The sequence below is a fragment of the Nerophis lumbriciformis genome, linkage group LG10 (genome assembly GCF_033978685.3).
Source record: "Nerophis lumbriciformis linkage group LG10, RoL_Nlum_v2.1, whole genome shotgun sequence".
In the NCBI taxonomy this organism is placed as follows: domain Eukaryota; kingdom Metazoa; phylum Chordata; class Actinopteri; order Syngnathiformes; family Syngnathidae; genus Nerophis; species Nerophis lumbriciformis.
This window is the reverse complement of record NC_084557.2, coordinates 35965692-35984321: the sequence shown is the minus strand read 5'-3', so window position 1 is coordinate 35984321 and position 18630 is coordinate 35965692. Positions and strand designations below refer to the sequence as shown.

At 36.7% G+C, this 18630-nt stretch overlaps 1 protein-coding gene across 3 annotated transcripts in view; it reads right to left on the bottom strand.

Moving 5' to 3' along the window:
* myo5c (myosin VC) overlaps positions 1–18630 on the bottom strand; it is a 45452-nt gene that overhangs the window by 25117 nt on the left and 1705 nt on the right. For all 3 annotated transcript variants that reach the window (XM_061969685.2, XM_061969686.2, XM_061969687.2), the window contains exons 2-9: positions 17362–17472; positions 17131–17296; positions 16907–17051; positions 5378–5534; positions 5121–5264; positions 4569–4650; positions 4384–4491; positions 4193–4299 (exon numbers count right to left, since the gene is read on the bottom strand). In XM_061969685.2, the coding sequence (XP_061825669.2) occupies positions 4193–4299; positions 4384–4491; positions 4569–4650; positions 5121–5264; positions 5378–5534; positions 16907–17051; positions 17131–17296; positions 17362–17472 (1020 nt within the window). The remainder of the gene's footprint in view (positions 1–4192; positions 4300–4383; positions 4492–4568; positions 4651–5120; positions 5265–5377; positions 5535–16906; positions 17052–17130; positions 17297–17361; positions 17473–18630) is intronic.

Here is an 18630-nt window from a genome sequence, read left to right as displayed (position 1 = left end):
TTCATCAACATGCTGCCTACCCACTAGATTTCTAAAATCTGTGCTGAGCAGTTTGTTACAACAATTCGCTCGTCCAGTTAACATCTCACTTCAGACTGGAACATTTCCAAAGGCATAAAACTTCTGTCACTGAGCCCCTCCTAAAGAAGAGTAGTCTTGATGCCATAGTACTGAACAATTATCAGCCCATATCAAACCTGCCATTTTTGGGCAAAGTCCTAGTAAAAGTTGTACACCAACAGCTTAGTGACTTTCTCCTGTTTAACAATGTGTTTGGTATTTCCAATCAGGCTTGAGCCCCCACCACAGTACTGAAACAGCTCTGATCAAGGTGACAAATGATACACAGATGCAGGAAAAGTCTCAGTCTTGGTTCTGCTGGACCTGAGCGCTGCCTTTGACACAGTTGATCATACTATCTTAACACAGAGGTTAGAAAACTGGGTGGGAATATCTGTTTCTATTCTTAACTGTCTCAAGTCCTATCTCGATCACAGGACATACTTTGTTGAAATTAGCAACTGTGTCTCTGACCAATTGCTATGACCTGTGGGGTTCCTCAGGGCTCGATTTTAAGACCCCTGTTGTTCAACTTGTACATGCTGCCTCTTGGCCAGCTAATACGCAGCTTCAATGTGTCTTACCACAACTATGCATATGACACTCAGATTTATGCGTCACTGACGACAGGTGAACGTCGGCCTTTTAATAATTTTGTCGCTGCATGGAACAGATCAGTGTGTGGATGCAAAACAATTTTCTTCAGCTAAACTCAGACAAAACTGAAATCCTTGTTTTTGGCCCACAGACGCAAAGATAAACTATTATTCGTCACCCTCGGACCCTCTCACTGAAACCTAATAAGCAGGTTAGTAATCCAGGGGTAATTACGGACTAAGACTAGAGATGTCAGATAATATCGGCCTGCCGATATTATCGGCCGAAAAATGCTTTAAAATGTAATATCGGAAATTATCGGTATCGTTTTTTTTTTATTATCGGCATCGGTTTATTTATTTAAACAAAATTTTCTTTATTAAATCAACATAAAAAAACACAAGATACACTTACAATTAGTGCACCAACTCAAAAAACCTCCCTCCCCCATTTACACTCATTCACACAAAAGGGGTGTTTCTTTCTGTTATTAATAGTCTGGTTCCTACATTATATATCAATATAGATCAATACAGTCTGAAAGGGATACAGTCCGTAAGCACACATTATTGTGCGTGCTGCTGGTCCACTAATAGTACTAACCTTTAACAGTTAATTTGACTCATTTTCATTAATTACTAGTTTCTAGGTAACTGTTTTTATATTGTTTTACTTTCTTTTGTATTCAAGAATATGTTTTTAATTTATTTATCTTATTTTATAATTTTTTTTTAAAAAGGACCTTATCTTCACCATACCAGGTTGTCCAAATTAGGCATAATAATGTGTTAATTCCACGACTGTATATATCGGTATCGGTTGATATCGGTATCGGTAATTAAGAGTTGGACAATATCGAAATATCGGATATCGGCAAAAAAGCCATTATCGGACATCCCTAACTAAGACTTTAACTTTAATAGCCACATTAAGACAATAACATTATCAGCTTTTTACCACCTGAAAAACATTGCCAAAATCAGAGGAATGATGTCTAAATCTGACTTAGAAAGACTCATCCATGCCTTTGTCTACAGCAGGTTAGACTACTGTAATGGCCTTCTCACTGGGCTCTCTAAACGAGCAGTAAAACAGCTGCAGTAAATCCAAAATGCTGCTAGAACCAGGAAATAGGACCATATTAGTCCAGGGTTTAGGTCACTGCACTGGCTTCCTGTTGCTCAGAGAATATACTTTAAAGCATATCTCCTTGTGTACAAGTATTTTCATGGTCTTGTGCCAAAGTACATCTCTGACATGCTAGAGCCATATGAACCACCTAAAGCTCTGAGAACCTTAGGGAGTGGTCTCCTGCTGGTGCCCAAAGTCAGGACCAAACATGGTGAAACTGCATTTCAGTTTAATACTCCTAAAATCTGAAATAGTCTTAACCTGCTCAGTGGCCTTGAGGTTAGAGCAGGGGTAGGGAACCTATGGCTCTCGAGCCACATGTGGCTCTTTTGATGACTGCATCTGGCTCTCAGATAAATGGGTTGTATGGGTAATACTTGTATAGCGCTTTTCTACCTTCAAGGTACTCAAAGCGCTTTGACACTATTTCCACATTCACCCATTCATACACACATTCACACACTGATGGCGAGAGCTGCCATGCAAGGCCCTAACCACGACCTATCAGGAGCAAGGGTGAAGTGTCTTGCTCAAGGACACAACAGATGTGACGAGATTGGTAGAAGGTGGGGATCGAACCAGGAAACCTCAGGTTGCTGGCACGGCCACTCTCCCAACCACGTCCCCCAAATCTTAGCTGACATTGCTTAACACGATAAGTATTAAGTAATTCCGCTGGTAATCACAGTGTTAAAAATAACGTTCAAAATATAAAACCTCCTCATGCATTTTAATCCATCCATCCATTTTCTACCGCACCTGTTCAAGAAGTCACATTAATGGTAAGAAGTATTTGATTTATTATTGATTAGCTTCAGAATAACAACGTTATTAAAACGAATAAGAAACTTATTATACTCTAAAAATGTTGGTCTTACTTAAAAATGCACGCATTTAGTTGTATTCAGTGTTAAAAAATATTATATGGCTCTCACGGAAATATATTTTAAAATATTTGGCTTTCATGGCTCTTTCAGCCAAAAAGGTTCCCGACCCCTGGGTTAGAGCGTCGTGAGTTCAAAGCCCGGCCGAGTCATACCAAAGACTGCTCACTGCTCCCCTCACCTCCCAGGGGGTGGAACAAGGGGATGGGTCAAATGCAGAGAGTGATTTCACCACACCTAGTGTGTGTGTGACTATCAGTGGTACTTTAACTTTTTAACTTTAACTGAAGATTGGCAATGTTCAAATCCAGCCTGAAGAAACTTTTATTTGATTGTGCATATGACAACTGAAATAATTGTATCTACACTATTTGATTGATTCCAATTTTAATTAAGTCTGATTGTTTTTATGAATGTATTTTCTGATTTGAATTTGAAATATTTTTTATTTTTGCCTTCTTTTATTTTTCTGAAAAGCACTTTGATTTGCCTTGTGTGCAAATTGTGCTCTATAAATAAACTTGCCTTGCCTTGGATAAGAGCACAATTACAGTATAATAAAGTACAGTTCAAACAACCATTTGACTCAAAGATTAGTCAATAGTTTTGGAAAAAGTAAACACTTTGGTCCATCCTAAGTACTAGTACAAACTATAGATTCCTAATGAAGCCTTCAGCTTGACGCTCCTCTACTTTCTCCTGCTCCGCTTGCTGCGGCAACAACAAACAAACTCCAGACGCTCCTCTTCGTTTTGTATCGTTTACTTGTCACTTATATACTCAAAAACGTAAAACAATAACGATGTGGGAACAAATGAATGGCAAAATGAAGCGAGTTTGTTACAGTAAAAAAGAGTTAGAAAAAGCAAGACTAAGAAAAAGTAAGAGTGAGGTCAAAAAACTGTGTGGCTCAATTCCCCCGCACCTGACTGCCATTACCTATAATGCACTGTGTCCAAAAACCAACCTACCACACAAATCCTTCCGCCATATAATCAAACAGCTACGTCATCAAATTTAGACAAATGTAATAATTACAAATAAAGTGTACCTTATAAATATTCTAAGCATACAAATATTTACATATTCCTTGATATGCAAATAAAGTAAATAGTTCCATTTTTGCTGAATAAACATAAAGCACCTTCCATAAAATGTAAATTAACTTAAACAACATTTAGGCTCCTACACAAACTGTGACCTGTAACATAAAACAGCTTTGCAGAAAATGTAGCTGTCAAATCTCATGCAATCCATCCATCCATTTACTACCGCTTGTCCCTTTCGGGGTCGCGGGGGGTCCTGGAGCCTATCTCAGCTGCATTCGGGTGGAATTCGGGGTACACCCTGGACAAGTTGCCACCTCATTGCAGGGCCAACGCAGACAGACAACATTCACGCTCACATTCACACACTAGGGCCAATTTAGTGTTGCCAATCAACCCAGTCAGACACAATTATTCCTTATATGACATCTGAGCATTGGGATGTTTAAAAATAAAGCTTAGTGAAAGACTCACAGAAATAGATGATCTGTCATCACCACAGCTCTTTATTTCCACATTTCCCATATGGAGAATGGCTGCCAGCACTTTGAAGACATCCGATTGAAAGTCCTCATTCAGTCCTAAGCCAAAAAAGTGTCAAAGTAAGTGAATATAGTAGATATCATTAAAAAGTACTGGCTAATGAGGCATATTTATAATGTCACCTAGCAAGGAGAAGGTCCGCTGAGTCTCCTCCATGCTTTTCCTGTCATCTACACCTTCAATAAAAATATCACAGCCCATGCCGGTGTAGTGGAACTCTTCGGCACTCACTGCAGGAACAAAATTAAATATCTTTACAGTAAAGATATGGACATGAAGTATGTTGATGATAAACCTTCACACTTACTCAGCTGGAGTGCCTTGAACTGTGGCAGGTCTGCACAGGCGCACATTTGGTAAAATATGTGATAGTTCCTCTCATTGTAAGCCTGAAAACAGCAATATTATACGTGGCATATAGCAGAATAATACACAACGATAGGGCTGCAACTATTGATTATTTTAGGAATCGAGTAATTTCTTGATTAGTTTGAAATAAACAAAAAAAAAATTGAAATAGACAAGTATTTTTCCGCTTTTTTGATAATAAATGCCCATTATCAACATCGAAATTGTAATTTTAACATGTAGTGAAAATGTGTTTTTAAACTATATAAAGTAATAACAGGTCACAGCACTTCACACGCCACTATGTGCACTCTTTTGCGGTGGCCGTGTGGAAACTATTCTTTAACTTATTTAAAGTTCAAGTTTCGGGTTTGAATTTTATAAATTTGTATTATTCATAAAACGATAAATCGAAGCAACACAATAGAAATCAAAGCTTTCTTCTAATGGAATAAGTCAATTTAATCGATTAATCGTTGCAGTCCTACACAACAACATACTGTGGTCATACCTGGAAAACCACTCTGGATTTCTCCAAAAGGTACGTCCTCATATTTGCCCCGATGATCCGGTACCTGCTGTCAAAACTGATCTCGGTGAATTTTCCAAAACGGCTGCTGTTGTCGTTTCTGGTCGTCTTTGCATTCCCAATGGCCTTCGGAAGATTTAGGCAGCATTTAATATTTTTACAGCCAAAATCATCGTTATATCGGCTCTGGGGGATGTAAACATGAAGCATATCACGTTTCAGCAGTGGGGACATCTCACCTCTGTTATGGGATTGGATGCCAAGACTTTGTCTTCAACTTGGGTCTTACTGCCTGATTTGCTTACAACAGCAAAGTATCTCATTGCGTATCGAGCAGACACTGTTTTGCCTGCTCCAGATTCTCCACTGATGATGATGGACTGGTTCCTTTGGTTTCTAATCAAAAAAGAGGAGAACTTTCATAAAACAAATGATGGAATTCCAAGTCCTTCTTTTACCTCTACTAAGGAAAATATCCTTACACATTTTCACATACAAAACTGCGCACAAGTCTTATGCCACAAATTTTTTTATTGTTGTGGTCCAAAGTGTTTTTTCTTGGCCCGTGTCACATAATACAGAAAAAAGTAGTACTGTAAAAGAACATTACACAAAAAACAAAGAAAAAAAACACATCACATTTTTGTTTAATTTTGTTAACAATTCAGCTTCAGTGTAGGTCAGAGCTAAACTAAGTGACAATTTAGTTATATACTGTCATTGACGGATTGCAAAACAACATATCTAATTAGGGCTGTCTTCAAATAGTGGGAGATTCGACGATTCGATTCAGAGGAGTCTAATTTGACTATCAACCTCCCAGTCGAATAATCCGATATTACACCACCCTCGTCACGTTATACCTGCTGCGGCACCCGCATACAGCAAGAAGGATGCGAGGATAAAAACAGATTGCGTTCATCATGTCTTCTTTAAATAGTAGAAAATAATTATTGAGTCCAAATAGTTTTCAGAGAGTGTGCTTCCGAGTGTGACATTTGTGTAAAAAAATAGGTGGCAGTATTTTCCTCTGCCACACCTCTTAATGTACAAACTTATGCATATATATATATATATATATATATATATATATATATATATATATATATATATATATATATATATACACATTATATGTGTATATATACTGTATGTATATATATGTGTGTATCTATATATGTGTGTGTGTGTGTGTGTGTGTATATATATATATACATATATATATATATATATATATATATATATATATATATATATATATATATATATATATATACAAACCCCGTTTCCATATGAGTTGGGAAATTGTGTTAGATGTAAATATAAACGGAATACAATCATTTGCAAATCCTTTTCAACCCATATTCAGTTGAATGCACTACAAAGACAAGATATTTGATGTTCAAACTCATAAACTTTTTTTTTTTTTTGCAAATAATAATTAACTTAGAATTTCATGGCTGCAACACGTGCCAAAGTAGTTGGGAAAGGGCATGTTCACCACTGCGTTACATGGCCTTTCCTTTTAACAACACTCAGTAAACGTTTGGGAACTGAGGAGACACATTTTTTAAGCTTCTCGGGTGGAATTCTTTCACATTCTTGCTTGATGTACAGCTTAAGTTGTTCAACAGTCCGGGGTCTCCGTTGTGGTATTTTAAGCTTCATAATGCGCCACACATTTTCAATGGGAGACAGGTCTGGACTACAGGCAGGCCAGTCTAGTACACGCACTCTTTTACTATGAAGCCACGTTGATGTAACACGTGGCTTGGAATTGTCTTGCTGAAATAAGCAGGGGCGTCCATGGTAACGTTGCTTGGATGGCAACATATGTTGCTCCAAAACTTGTATGTACCTTTCAGCATTAATGGTGCCTTCACAGATGTGTAAGTTACCCATGTCTTGGGCACAAATACACCCCCATATAATCACAGATGCTGGCTTTTGAACTTTGCGCCTATAACAATCCGGATGGTTCTTTTCTTCTTTGGTCCTGAGGACACGACGTCCACAGTTTCCAAAAACAATTTGAAATGTGGACTCGTCAGACCACAGAACACTTTTCCACTTTGTATCAGTCCATCTTAGATGAGCTCAGGCCCAGCGAAGCCGACGGCGTTTCTGGGTGTTGTTGATAAACGGTTTTCGCCTTGCATAGGAGAGTTTTAACTTGCACTTACAGATGTAGCGACCAACTGTAGTTACTGACAGTGGGTTTCTGAAGTGTTCTTGAGCCCATGTGGTGATATCCTTTACACCAGGGGTCTCAAACTTAATTTACCTGGGGGCCACTGGATGCAGAAACTGGGTGAGGCTGGGCCGCAAGAAAAGATTTCTTTAAAAAAATCTAACATGCACTTTTTAATGAATTCACCTTCTTTGAATGGCTTTCCTGCCCTAGCAACCATCTCACTCACCATGTAGCTAGCTTTGACTGCTGCATCGCTCTTTTCGCTTGCTTTCTTGACGAAATCTTGTTGCCTCAGTAGACTGGTTTTAAAATTTGCAACCCGGTTCACTCTCTCATCTCCCTGGTATTTTGCATACTCCTCAGCATGTCTAGTTGTATAATGACGTTTCAAATTGTATTCCTTGTGCACCGCAACTTTCTCTGTATCAACTACAGAAAAGAGCTATAAGGATTATTCATAAAGTAGATTACTTAGAACACACTAACATATTATTTATTAATTTGGGTTTATTGAAATTACAGGAGCTATTAAAGTTACAGACATTATGTGTCATGTTTAAGGCTAAAAGTAAAACATTGCCAGCAAATTTACAAAAAATGTTTGTCATCACTTCTGAGAATGAAGAGCATAGAAGAAAAGGTCATTTCCAACATCAGTATTCAAGGACAACTTTAAAACAAATGTGTATATCAGTGGTGGGGGTTAAACTATGGAAGTCTCTTTACAATGAGATAAAAGATTGTAAAAAATATATTCCAATTGCACAATCTTTGTCACGTGTTGCTGGCATCAAATTCTGAAGTTAATGATTATTTGCAAATAAAAAAATGTTTATCAGTTTGAACATCAAATATGTTGTCTTTGTAGCATATTCAACTGAATATGGGTTGAAAATGATTTGCAAATCATTGTATTCCGTTTATATTTACATCTAACACAATTTCCCGTTTATATTTACATCTAACACAATTTCCCAACTCATATGGAAACGGGGTTTGTATATACATACATATATATATATATATATATATATATATATATATATATATACACATATATGTATATACTATATATATATATATATTTATATTAGGGCTGCAACAACTAATCGATTAAATCGATTAAAATCGATTATAAAAATAGTTGCCGATTAATTATGTCATCGATTCGTTGGATCTATGCTATGCGCAGAGGCAATTTTTTAATTTTTTATTTATTTATTTATAAACCTTTATTTATACACTGCAACATGTACAAACAGCTGAGAAACAATAATCAAAATAAGTATGGTACCAGTATGCTGTTTTTTCCCCATTAAAATACTGGAAAGGATAGAAATGTAGTTTGTCTCTCTTATCCGATTATTAATCGATTAATAGAAGTAATCATCGACAGATTAATCGATTATCAAATTAATAGTGAGTTGCAGCCCTAATTTATATACATATTTATGCACATTTATGCACATATATATATATATATATATATATATATATATGTATATATATATATATATACACAAACCCCGTTTCCATATGAGTTGGGAAATTGTGTTAGATGTAAATATAAACGGAATACAATGATTTGCGAATCCTTTTCAACCTATATTCAATTGAATGCACTACAAAGACAAGATATTTGATGTTCAAACTCAGAAACTTTTTTTTTTTTTTTGCAAATAATAATTAACTTAGAATTTCATGGCTGCAACACGTGCCAAAGTAGTTGGGAAAGGGCATATTCACCACTGTGTTACATCACCTTTTCTTTTAACAACACTAAATAAACGATTGGGAACTGAGGAAACTAATTGTTGAAGCTTTGAAAGTGGAATTCTTTCCCATTCTTGTTTTATGTAGAGCTTCAGTCGTTCAATAGTCCGGGGTCTCCGCTGTCGTATTTTACGCTTCATAATGCGCCACACATTTTCAATGGGAGACAGGTCTGGACTGCAGGCGGGCCAGGAAAGTACCCGCACTCTTTTTTTATGAAGCCACGCTGTTGTAACACGTGCTGACACCGACACCAGCAGATGACATGGCACCCCAAACCATCACCCAACCATGCAAATTTTGCATTTCCTTTGGAAATCGAGGTCCCAGAGTCTGGAGGAAGACAGGAGAGGCACAGGATCCACGTTGCCTGAAGTCTAGTGTAAAGTTTCCACCATCAGTGATGGTTTGGGGTGCCATGTCATCTGCTGGTGTCGGTCCACTCTGTTTCCTGAGATCCAGGGTCAACGCAGCCGTCTACCAGCAAGTTTTAGAGCACTTCATGCTTCCTGCTGCTGACCTGCTCTATGGAGATGGAGATTTCAAGTTCCAACAGGACTTGGCGCCTGCACACAGCGCAAAATCTACCCGTGCCTGGTTTACGGACCATGGTATTTCTGTTCTAAATTGGCCCGCCAACTCCCCTGACCTTAGCCCCATAGAAAATCTGTGGGGTATTGTGAAAAGGAAGATACAGAATGCCAGACCCAAAAACGCAGAAGAGTTGAAGGCCACTATCAGAGCAACCTGGGCTCTCATAACACCTGAGCAGTGCCAGAAACTCATCGACTCCATGCCACGCCGCATTAACGCAGTAATTGAGGCAAAAGGAGCTCCAACCAAGTATTGAGTATTGTACATGCTCATATTTTTCATTTTCATACTTTTCAGTTGGCCAACATTTCTAAAAATCCCTTTTTTGTATTAGCCTTAAGTAATATTCTAATTTTGTGACACACGGAATTTTGGCTTTTCATTTGTTGCCACTTCAAATCATCAAAATTAAATGAAATAAACATTTGAATGCATCAGTCTGTGTGCAATGAATAAATATAATGTACAAGTTACACCTTTTGAATGCAATTACTGAAATAAATCAAGTTTTTCAAAATATTCTAATTTACTGGCTTTTACCTGTATACATACATGTATGTATATATATATATATGTATTTATGTGGATGTATATTTATGTGTATGTATATTGAACATAAATATAAACGCAACACTTTTGTTGTTGCTCCCATTTCTCATGAGTTGAACTCAAATATCTAAAACAGTGGTTCTTAACCTCGTTGGAGGTACCGAACCCCACCAGTTTCATATGCGCATTCACCGAACCCTTCTTTAGTGAAAAATAAAATGTTGTATTTTTTCAAATTCAAGACATAGTTATACGTTTTTGGTAACACTTTAGTATGGGGAACATATTCTAAGTAACGGAGACTTAATTTAGAGTTATTTGGTTAGGGTTAGGGTTAGGGGGTTAGGGCCAGGGTTAGAGGGTTAGGGTTATAAAAAGGCCATGCTGAATAAGGCATTAATAAGTACTTAATAATGACTAGTTAAGAGCCAATATGTTACTAATTTGCATGTTAATAAGCAACTAATTAATGGTGAATATGTTCCCCAGACTAAAGTGTTCCATCCATCCATCCATCTTCTTCCGCTTATCCGAGGTCGGGTCGCGGGGGCAGCAGCCTAAGCAGGGAAGCCCAGACTTCCCTCTCCCCAGCCACTTCGTCCAGCTCCTCCCGGGGGATCCCGAGGCGTTCCCAGGCCAGCCGGGAGACATAGTCTTCCCAACGTGTCCTGGGTCTTCCTCGTGGCCTCCTACCGGTCGGACATGCCCTAAACACCTCCTTAGGGAGGCGCTCGGGTGGCATCCTGACCAGACTAAAGTGTTACCATGTTTTATTATTGGTGCACAAAATGAACCGTGCATGAACATCACCTTGTTCAAACAACAAAACCAACACAGTGCATAAACTCACAACAAATTACACACCTGCAAATCAGTCTGACTTCTGCTGTTGCCGTATCCGTAATACGGCAATAGAGAGAAGTTTTTATTTACACGATGAGTCAGGTGTGTTTTGACCTCCGCCGAACCCCTGAGCCCGACTCACAGAACCCCTAGGGTTCGATCAAACCCAGGTTAAGAACCACTAATCTAAAACATTTACTATACACACAAAAGATCTATTCCTCTCAAATATTGTTCACAAATCTGTCTAAAACTGTGTGAGTGAGCACTTCTTCTTTGCTAATATAATCCATCCCACCTCACAGGTGTAGCATATCAAGATGCTTTGGATGCACTGTGTATATATATATATATATGTGCCGGTAAAAAAAAAAGTACACTAAATTTAGAGTTTCCCTAATTATTTGATTAGAAAAAAAACTTAGATTTCTATTTTGTTGCTTCGATTAATCGTTTAATGATTGTAGTAACTAATAAAAATGTGTAAAATCCAGACCGCATGGAGTGCTCGGAACCTAAAAAAATGCGGGCATAATTTGCGCACAACCGCTGAAATAGAGTGCACATTAAAGTATATATGAATACAAACTTATAATTTATTACTTTTTAAATTTGTTTTAATGCACACGTTTTGTGTTGATTATGTGCATTTATTCAAAATAAAGAATAATGGTTATGGCAAGGAGAAATGGTGTATATTAATTATCCATCCATCCTCCGCTAATCCGAAGTCGAGTCGCGGGGACAGCAGCCTAAGCAGAAAAGCCCAGACATCCCTCTCCCCAGCTCCTTCGTCCAGCTCTTCCCAGGGGATCCTGAGGGGGTACCATGACAGCTGGGAGACAAAGTCTCTCCACAGTTCATTCAACTATTTTTACTAAAATACACATTGATGCTGTAAAGTGTGTCTTATCCGATTACTGGAACAATCCAACAAAATAATGAATAGATTATTCGATTACTAAAATGAGCGATAGCTGCAGCCATAATTAGATGTGTTTTAGCAAGGCTATAATAACAAATGCATATGACTGCTTAGACCTAGCCTGAGCTGTAAACAAAAAGAGCTGTGTCATTCTGATTCTGGATGGTAGACACATCAATTGATGCCAAAGGCACTCAAAGGGTGAAAACCAATTCCTCATTTTGACATTTTGTTTTTGGTGCTTTATAGTTTATTCTGGGACTGGACAATGTGGTTAGATGTTGGGAAACGGTCAGCGAATAATATATTTTAGGGGGTATGTGTTTGTTTGTCTTGTGTGCTGTGGTGTGAATTGTGTGTCTGTGGGTTTATTAGATGGGATATTGGTTTCTTTGGAAATAGCAAGTGATGGTGCAGTTTTTAGTTGCAAGATGTTCATGTTTATGAAACTTATGGTATTAAGAGAATCAATAAAATATATTATGAATTTACTCAGGTCATATGGTTTATAGGAATGATAATGAAGTTGGAATAATGAGTTTAATTGCAATGGTCTTGCAGACAACAGAAAAATAAAACTTATATTTATGTGGCTGAATGAAAAAAAAACAAGATATTTTTTGTCTTCAAGAAACTCATTCAACAAATTTAGATGAAGAAAAATGGAGAAAAGAATGGAATGGTCCGATTTTCTTTTCACATGGTCACAGAAATTCAAAAGGTGTTATGATTTTGATAAAAAAAACTTTTAATTTTCAATTTAACTCTATGGAAAAAGACCCACAAGGACGCTGGTTAATATTAAATATGATTACTCAGGGTCAAAAGATGTGTGTTTTGAATCTGTATGGGCCAAATGTTGATGAACCTTCCTTTTTTGAAGAAATAAGTGACATGTTGCAAGAACAACAAGGGGAAATGATTGCTGTGGGGGACTTTAATGTTGCTTTGGATAAAGTTCTGGACCGAAAAGGGAATTTTTCAATGAATTATCATCCTCAATCTTTACAAAAGATTCAAAATGTTATGGATGCATTTGATTTAACTGATATCTGGAGATTCAAAAATCCTAGGTTAGTACGGTATACATGGAGAAGACAAAACCAGGCAAGTCGTATTGACTATTTTTTTATATCATTTTCATTGCTAAACAAAGTGACTGCAATATCAATCGATGATAAATTGCGTTCTGATCATAATTGTACAGGATTAAATATTGCAATTGAAGATAATACACGTGGGCCCGGATATTGGAAGTTTAATCAAATGCTTCTACAGGATGATGCATTTATTGAAAAAACAAAGCAATTTATTACTGACTTTTAAAAAAAAATAATGTAGGATCATCAAATCTCCAAATAGTCTGGGAAGCCTTCAAATGTTGTTTTAGGGGATATGCCATTGCATACTCTTCATGGGAAAAAAAAAAAAACTTAAAATGGCAGAACAGGAATTAAAGAAAGAAATTGAGGATTTACAAAAAAACATTGATAATAATGATGATCTAACTAGTGAGCAACTGAATTCCTTTACAGTCAAACAAGAGGAGTTAGCAGATTTAGTTGAAAAACAATTATTGAAAAGTGATGACTGCAACAGAGCAATCTGGATGAAAAAAGGTGGAAAGTGTTCAAAATTCTTTTTAAATATCCAAACATAAAATCGTTCTAAAAAGAACATTTCCAAGCTTATTAAAACAAATGGAAAGGTATTGGATACACACACCACATTGTTGAAAGAAATGGAAAATTACTTTAAAAATATTTTTTCTAATCCGGTAATTCCTCCTGAATCTACAAAAAAATTTCCAGAAAATTATGAAAGAAAATTGAATTCAGAAGAAAGCCATTCATGTGAAGGCCTCATTAGAGAGGAAGAACTTGTGGAAGCTGTTAAATCCTTTCATCCAGGGAAAACCCCAGGATTAGATGGAATACCTATTGAGGTTTATCAAGTATTTTATGAAGAGGTTAAGAAACCATTGCTTTCTAGTTTTAATTACTCATATAAAACAGGTTTTTTGTCTAACACTCAAACAGAAGGTCTTATTTCTTTATTATTGAAGCAGGAAATAAATGGTCAGTATAAAGACCCAGTTTATCTAAAAAATTGGAGGCCAATAACACTTCAGTGTTACGATGATAAGATCCTGGCAAAATGTTTGGCTACACGACTTAAGTCTGTTTTGTCAAATATTATTCACCAAGATCAATCAGGTTTCCCACAAGGAATAAACATAGGAAACAATATTAGACAGTTATTAGAAATTATAGAAAATTATAATATGGAAAATAAAAGAGGATTCATTTTTGTAGCTGACCTGGAGAAGGCATTTGACAAAATTAGCGTATATTTTATTTGTAAAAGCTTAGTTTTTTTCAATTTTGGCAACTCCTAATTACACTGGATCAAGACGCTATATGATAAAACTAACTGTAGAATTATTAATAATGGATACATCTCTGGGACAATACCGCTATTAAGAGGTGTAAAACAAGGGTGCCCTTTGTCTCCATACTTATTTATTATTGCTATGGAAATATTGGCGATTAAAGTTAGATTGAATAAAAATATTGAAGGGCTCAGTAATAACAATATTGAAAGTAAAATAACAATGTATGCAGATGATTCAAGCTTCTTTATCAGCCCCAATCCTCATTGTTTGCGGAACCTTCTTAATCTTTTGGACATATTTTCACAGGGAACGTCCTTTGGAATGGAATGCAAAGTTCCTATTTTGTGGGCAGATGGTCCAGTTAACATACTTGGTGTTGTTGTCCCAGAGAATCTGGAAGATCTAGGCTCAGTAAATTATGATAATTGACTAAGAAAGCTGGACAAAATTCTGCAATTATGGAAAGGTAAATCCTTAACCTTGTATGGTAAAATATCTATTGTCAACTCGTTAATTATTCCTCAATTTATTTATTTGTTTTTGTCATTACCAACTCCATCACACAACTTTTTTAAGATTTATGAGCAGAGGGTCTTCGATTTTGTCTGGGACGGCAAACCAGAAAAGATTAAAAGAACGGTTTTGTACAATGAGTATGAATATGGGGGCCTGAAACTTCTCAACCTTGAAGCTATGTGTCTGTCTTTAAAAGCATCAATTGTTCCAAAGATATATTTAAACACTGAGTGGTACACAAGTGTCTTGTTGGACAAAAAACATGTACTGTATCAAAAGAAATTGTATCCTTTTTTACAAGTGATCCCCTCCCATTTTGCTTATGTAGAGAGTCTGCTGGGAAACATGGCGGGGTTCATAAAGGAAACAATCCACTCATGGTGGTGTTTTCAATTTTATGTGCCAGAAAAAAGAGGCAATATTTTGCAGCAGATAATATGGATGAACTATAATATTGTAATAGATGGAAAGCCTTTCTTTTGTAAAAATATGTTTGAAAGAGGAATCATTTTTGTCAATGATATTATCAATGAGAATGGTAAAATTATGAAGTATGATGAATTTATAACTATGTATGGTGATGCTTGTTCAAGCTTTTAATTTAATCAACTAACTGGAGTAATTGGGAAAAGATGGAAACAAATAATAAATTATGGAACTACTAAATTATTAGTTTGTAAACCTCTAAGAAGAAATTCTAGTTGGCAAAAAGGAACTAAAATAAATACAAAAATATATAATTTTTATTTAATAAAGAAATCTTTGAAGGCTGCCCCATACAACACATATGGAAAATGGGAGGACTTTTTTGACTGCCCGTTGCCGTGGGATGCCATATTCAAACTAATCTAGAAAACTACTATCGATGTGTAAAATCGTTATTTTCAAATTAAAATTATTTATAACTTCTTCCCCACGGGAAAATGTTAAAATTATGGAATATAACAGAATCAGATGACTGCCGATTTTGTTGTCAGGAGTCTGAATCCACCCTGCATTTGTTTTGGTATTGTCATATTGTGTCTTCGTTTTGGGTGGAAGTTGAACAAATGTGTTTAAGGATTGGTTTGTTTATGAAGCTTGATGTGGTTTCTGTTATTTTAGGAGAGTCCATTGACAATCATGATTTAATCAATTTAATTATAGTACTCGGTAAAAGGTTTATTTTTAAGGCCAAAAACAGATATTCACTTAGTATTACTTTCTTTAAAACATTTATTCAGTATTTTTTAACTTTAGAAAGTTACATGGTTGAAAACAATAATGATGCCAAAAAACATAAAAAAAGATGGGAAGTCCTCAAAGGCTTATTTTGAAAGTGTAATTATGTTTATAGATAATATGCTATCTGTTGTTGTGTTCCCTAATTTGAGTGACCTGGACATAATCTGGACTGTACATAAATGCTTTTTCTGAAAATGCAAATTTGTTTATATATCATATGCAATCTGTTGTGTTCCCTATTTTTTATTTTTTTTTTTTTCAGTGTACATGAATGAAGGTGTGTGTTGCTGAGCCCGACTTGGACATTATCTGGACTGGACCTGGTTTAAAAAACCCTTTAAACAAATCTAATTTCATTTACAACCTGGTCTGGTGAAGATAGGGTCCTTTTTTTTTTAATAAAATAAAATAAGATAAATAAATATTTTCTTGGATAAAAAATAAAGTAAAACAATATAAAAATAATTACATAAAAAATAGTAATTAATGAAAATGTTAGTGGACCAGCAACACATACAATCATGTGTGCTTCAGGGACTGTGTCCCTTGCAGACGTGTTGTCCATGTTGTGGGAACCAGAATATTGGTAGCAGAAAGAAACAACCCCTTTTGTGTGAGTGGGTGTGGATGAGTGTGAATGGGGGAGGGAGTTTTTTTTGGGTTGATGCACTAGTTGAAAGTGTATCTTGTGTTTTTTCAATGTTGATTTAATAAAAAATAAAAATAAAAGAATAAAAAAATTATTTTGTATCTACCTGGCCATCTGTTTGTAGGCTTCCTCTGCAACTGCAAATATATGCGGGTCCATGTCACCCATGTTCTGGCCCGAGTATGCGTGAATGATTGCATCTCCGTAGATAGAAAGCTGCTTGTAGGGATTCAAAGCCACCAGGATGATACCTTGAAGAGGAGACAACACATGCAAAGCTTGAGAACAACTCCCCAGTTCTTCCAGGACACTGACTTCCTCAGAGCCTACCACAGTAAGTGTAGATGATTCTGAACTCCAAGAATCGCACTCTGAGGTTGTGCAGAACTGCAGGTTCATGGAGGTAGCTAAGAGCAGTGAGATCGTTCTCCCCCACCAAGATATCTGGGTTGCGAAGCGGAGGGAGTTTTGTTGGTGACGAGTCCACGGTGTACTCCTTTGAGTAAGACACAGAGGTCATGTCATATGTCTGGTCATCCTTACTCCTTTTACTGTACTTACAGTGCCATCTTCAAGAAGCAGTTGAAGACGATCATCCCCGTCGTGAAAATCTCTCAGAATTTCTGCTGATTTCCACACGTGTTCTTCATCTGGAATCCACACTCTGTTGTACTGAAGCAGATTAACAAAGTGGAAAACACACTTCTTAAATATTTGGACAAGATGACAATGTCATGCTTCAAACACTTCTCAAAATCATAGCTAGATACTTTATTGATCCCCAATACAATTTAAGCATCCAGTGGTATATATTAGACAGAACAATATGCATTTCCAAAGTCTGTATGGATGAATAGAAGAAAATAGACATAAAAATGGTAGAGGCATTTTAAATGAAGGTAAAACAGGTGTAGAAATATATACGCCACAATATCCAGCGGTGTGCCGTCAGGGCCAGCAAGGCCTTCTCTGCTGGCCTAACATAACCAGAAATCATGATCATAATTAAAGATAAAATTATGTTTTAATTTACTTTCCCTAAATATCTAAAAGTATGCATATTCTCTTAATGTCATATTATGTTTCTTCCAGCGCTGTTGTTTTTAGTTTTAGTTTGTATCCAATCAGAATTCAGCTAGCTTATGTTGCCATGCTGTACCAAATCTGCCCAAGGCCTTCAGAATCAACAATGCGGACGTCCGTGCACTGTAAGTGAACAGGCACATACAGTTGATAGACAGTTGCGATAGCCAATCAGATCACGTGTTGTTGTCAGTAAGGCCTTCTAGCTAGCCTCACGTTGAATGTGACGTTTACGCGTACTGTGGTTGGATACTCACCGGGACCGTTGGCGGATGAATTTGAGAACACATAGAGTTGATAGACAGTTGCAATAGCCAATCAGATCACAAGTTGTTGACAGTAGCCTGTCTAAGTAGCCTGAAGTTAACGAGACTGTGATTGGATACTCACTAGTCATTCCAAAGTGAGTATCAATTCACAAGTTTCAATTTAGCAGGAAGCCGGAAGTGTTGCGCCATAGCCAGACCAGGATAGCAGAGAAGGAGAACAAAACGTTGATTAGGTGGCAGATATATATTTGCAAGGCCATTTTCAAGAAGGATATTTAAAGAGAAACTACATCTTGTGAGACCATGTCAGCCAACCCTGGAAACCAGCTCAGCTGTACCGGCGATGAATTAGGGAACTGCTCGCCATTTCCACTCGAATAAGACGAGGGATACCACTGGCTTATACGGCGCCGAATAGGTCCTTCTAATTGTGAGTTCAAATATTAATTTTTTTTTACTGTGAATATGTTTTTTGCAA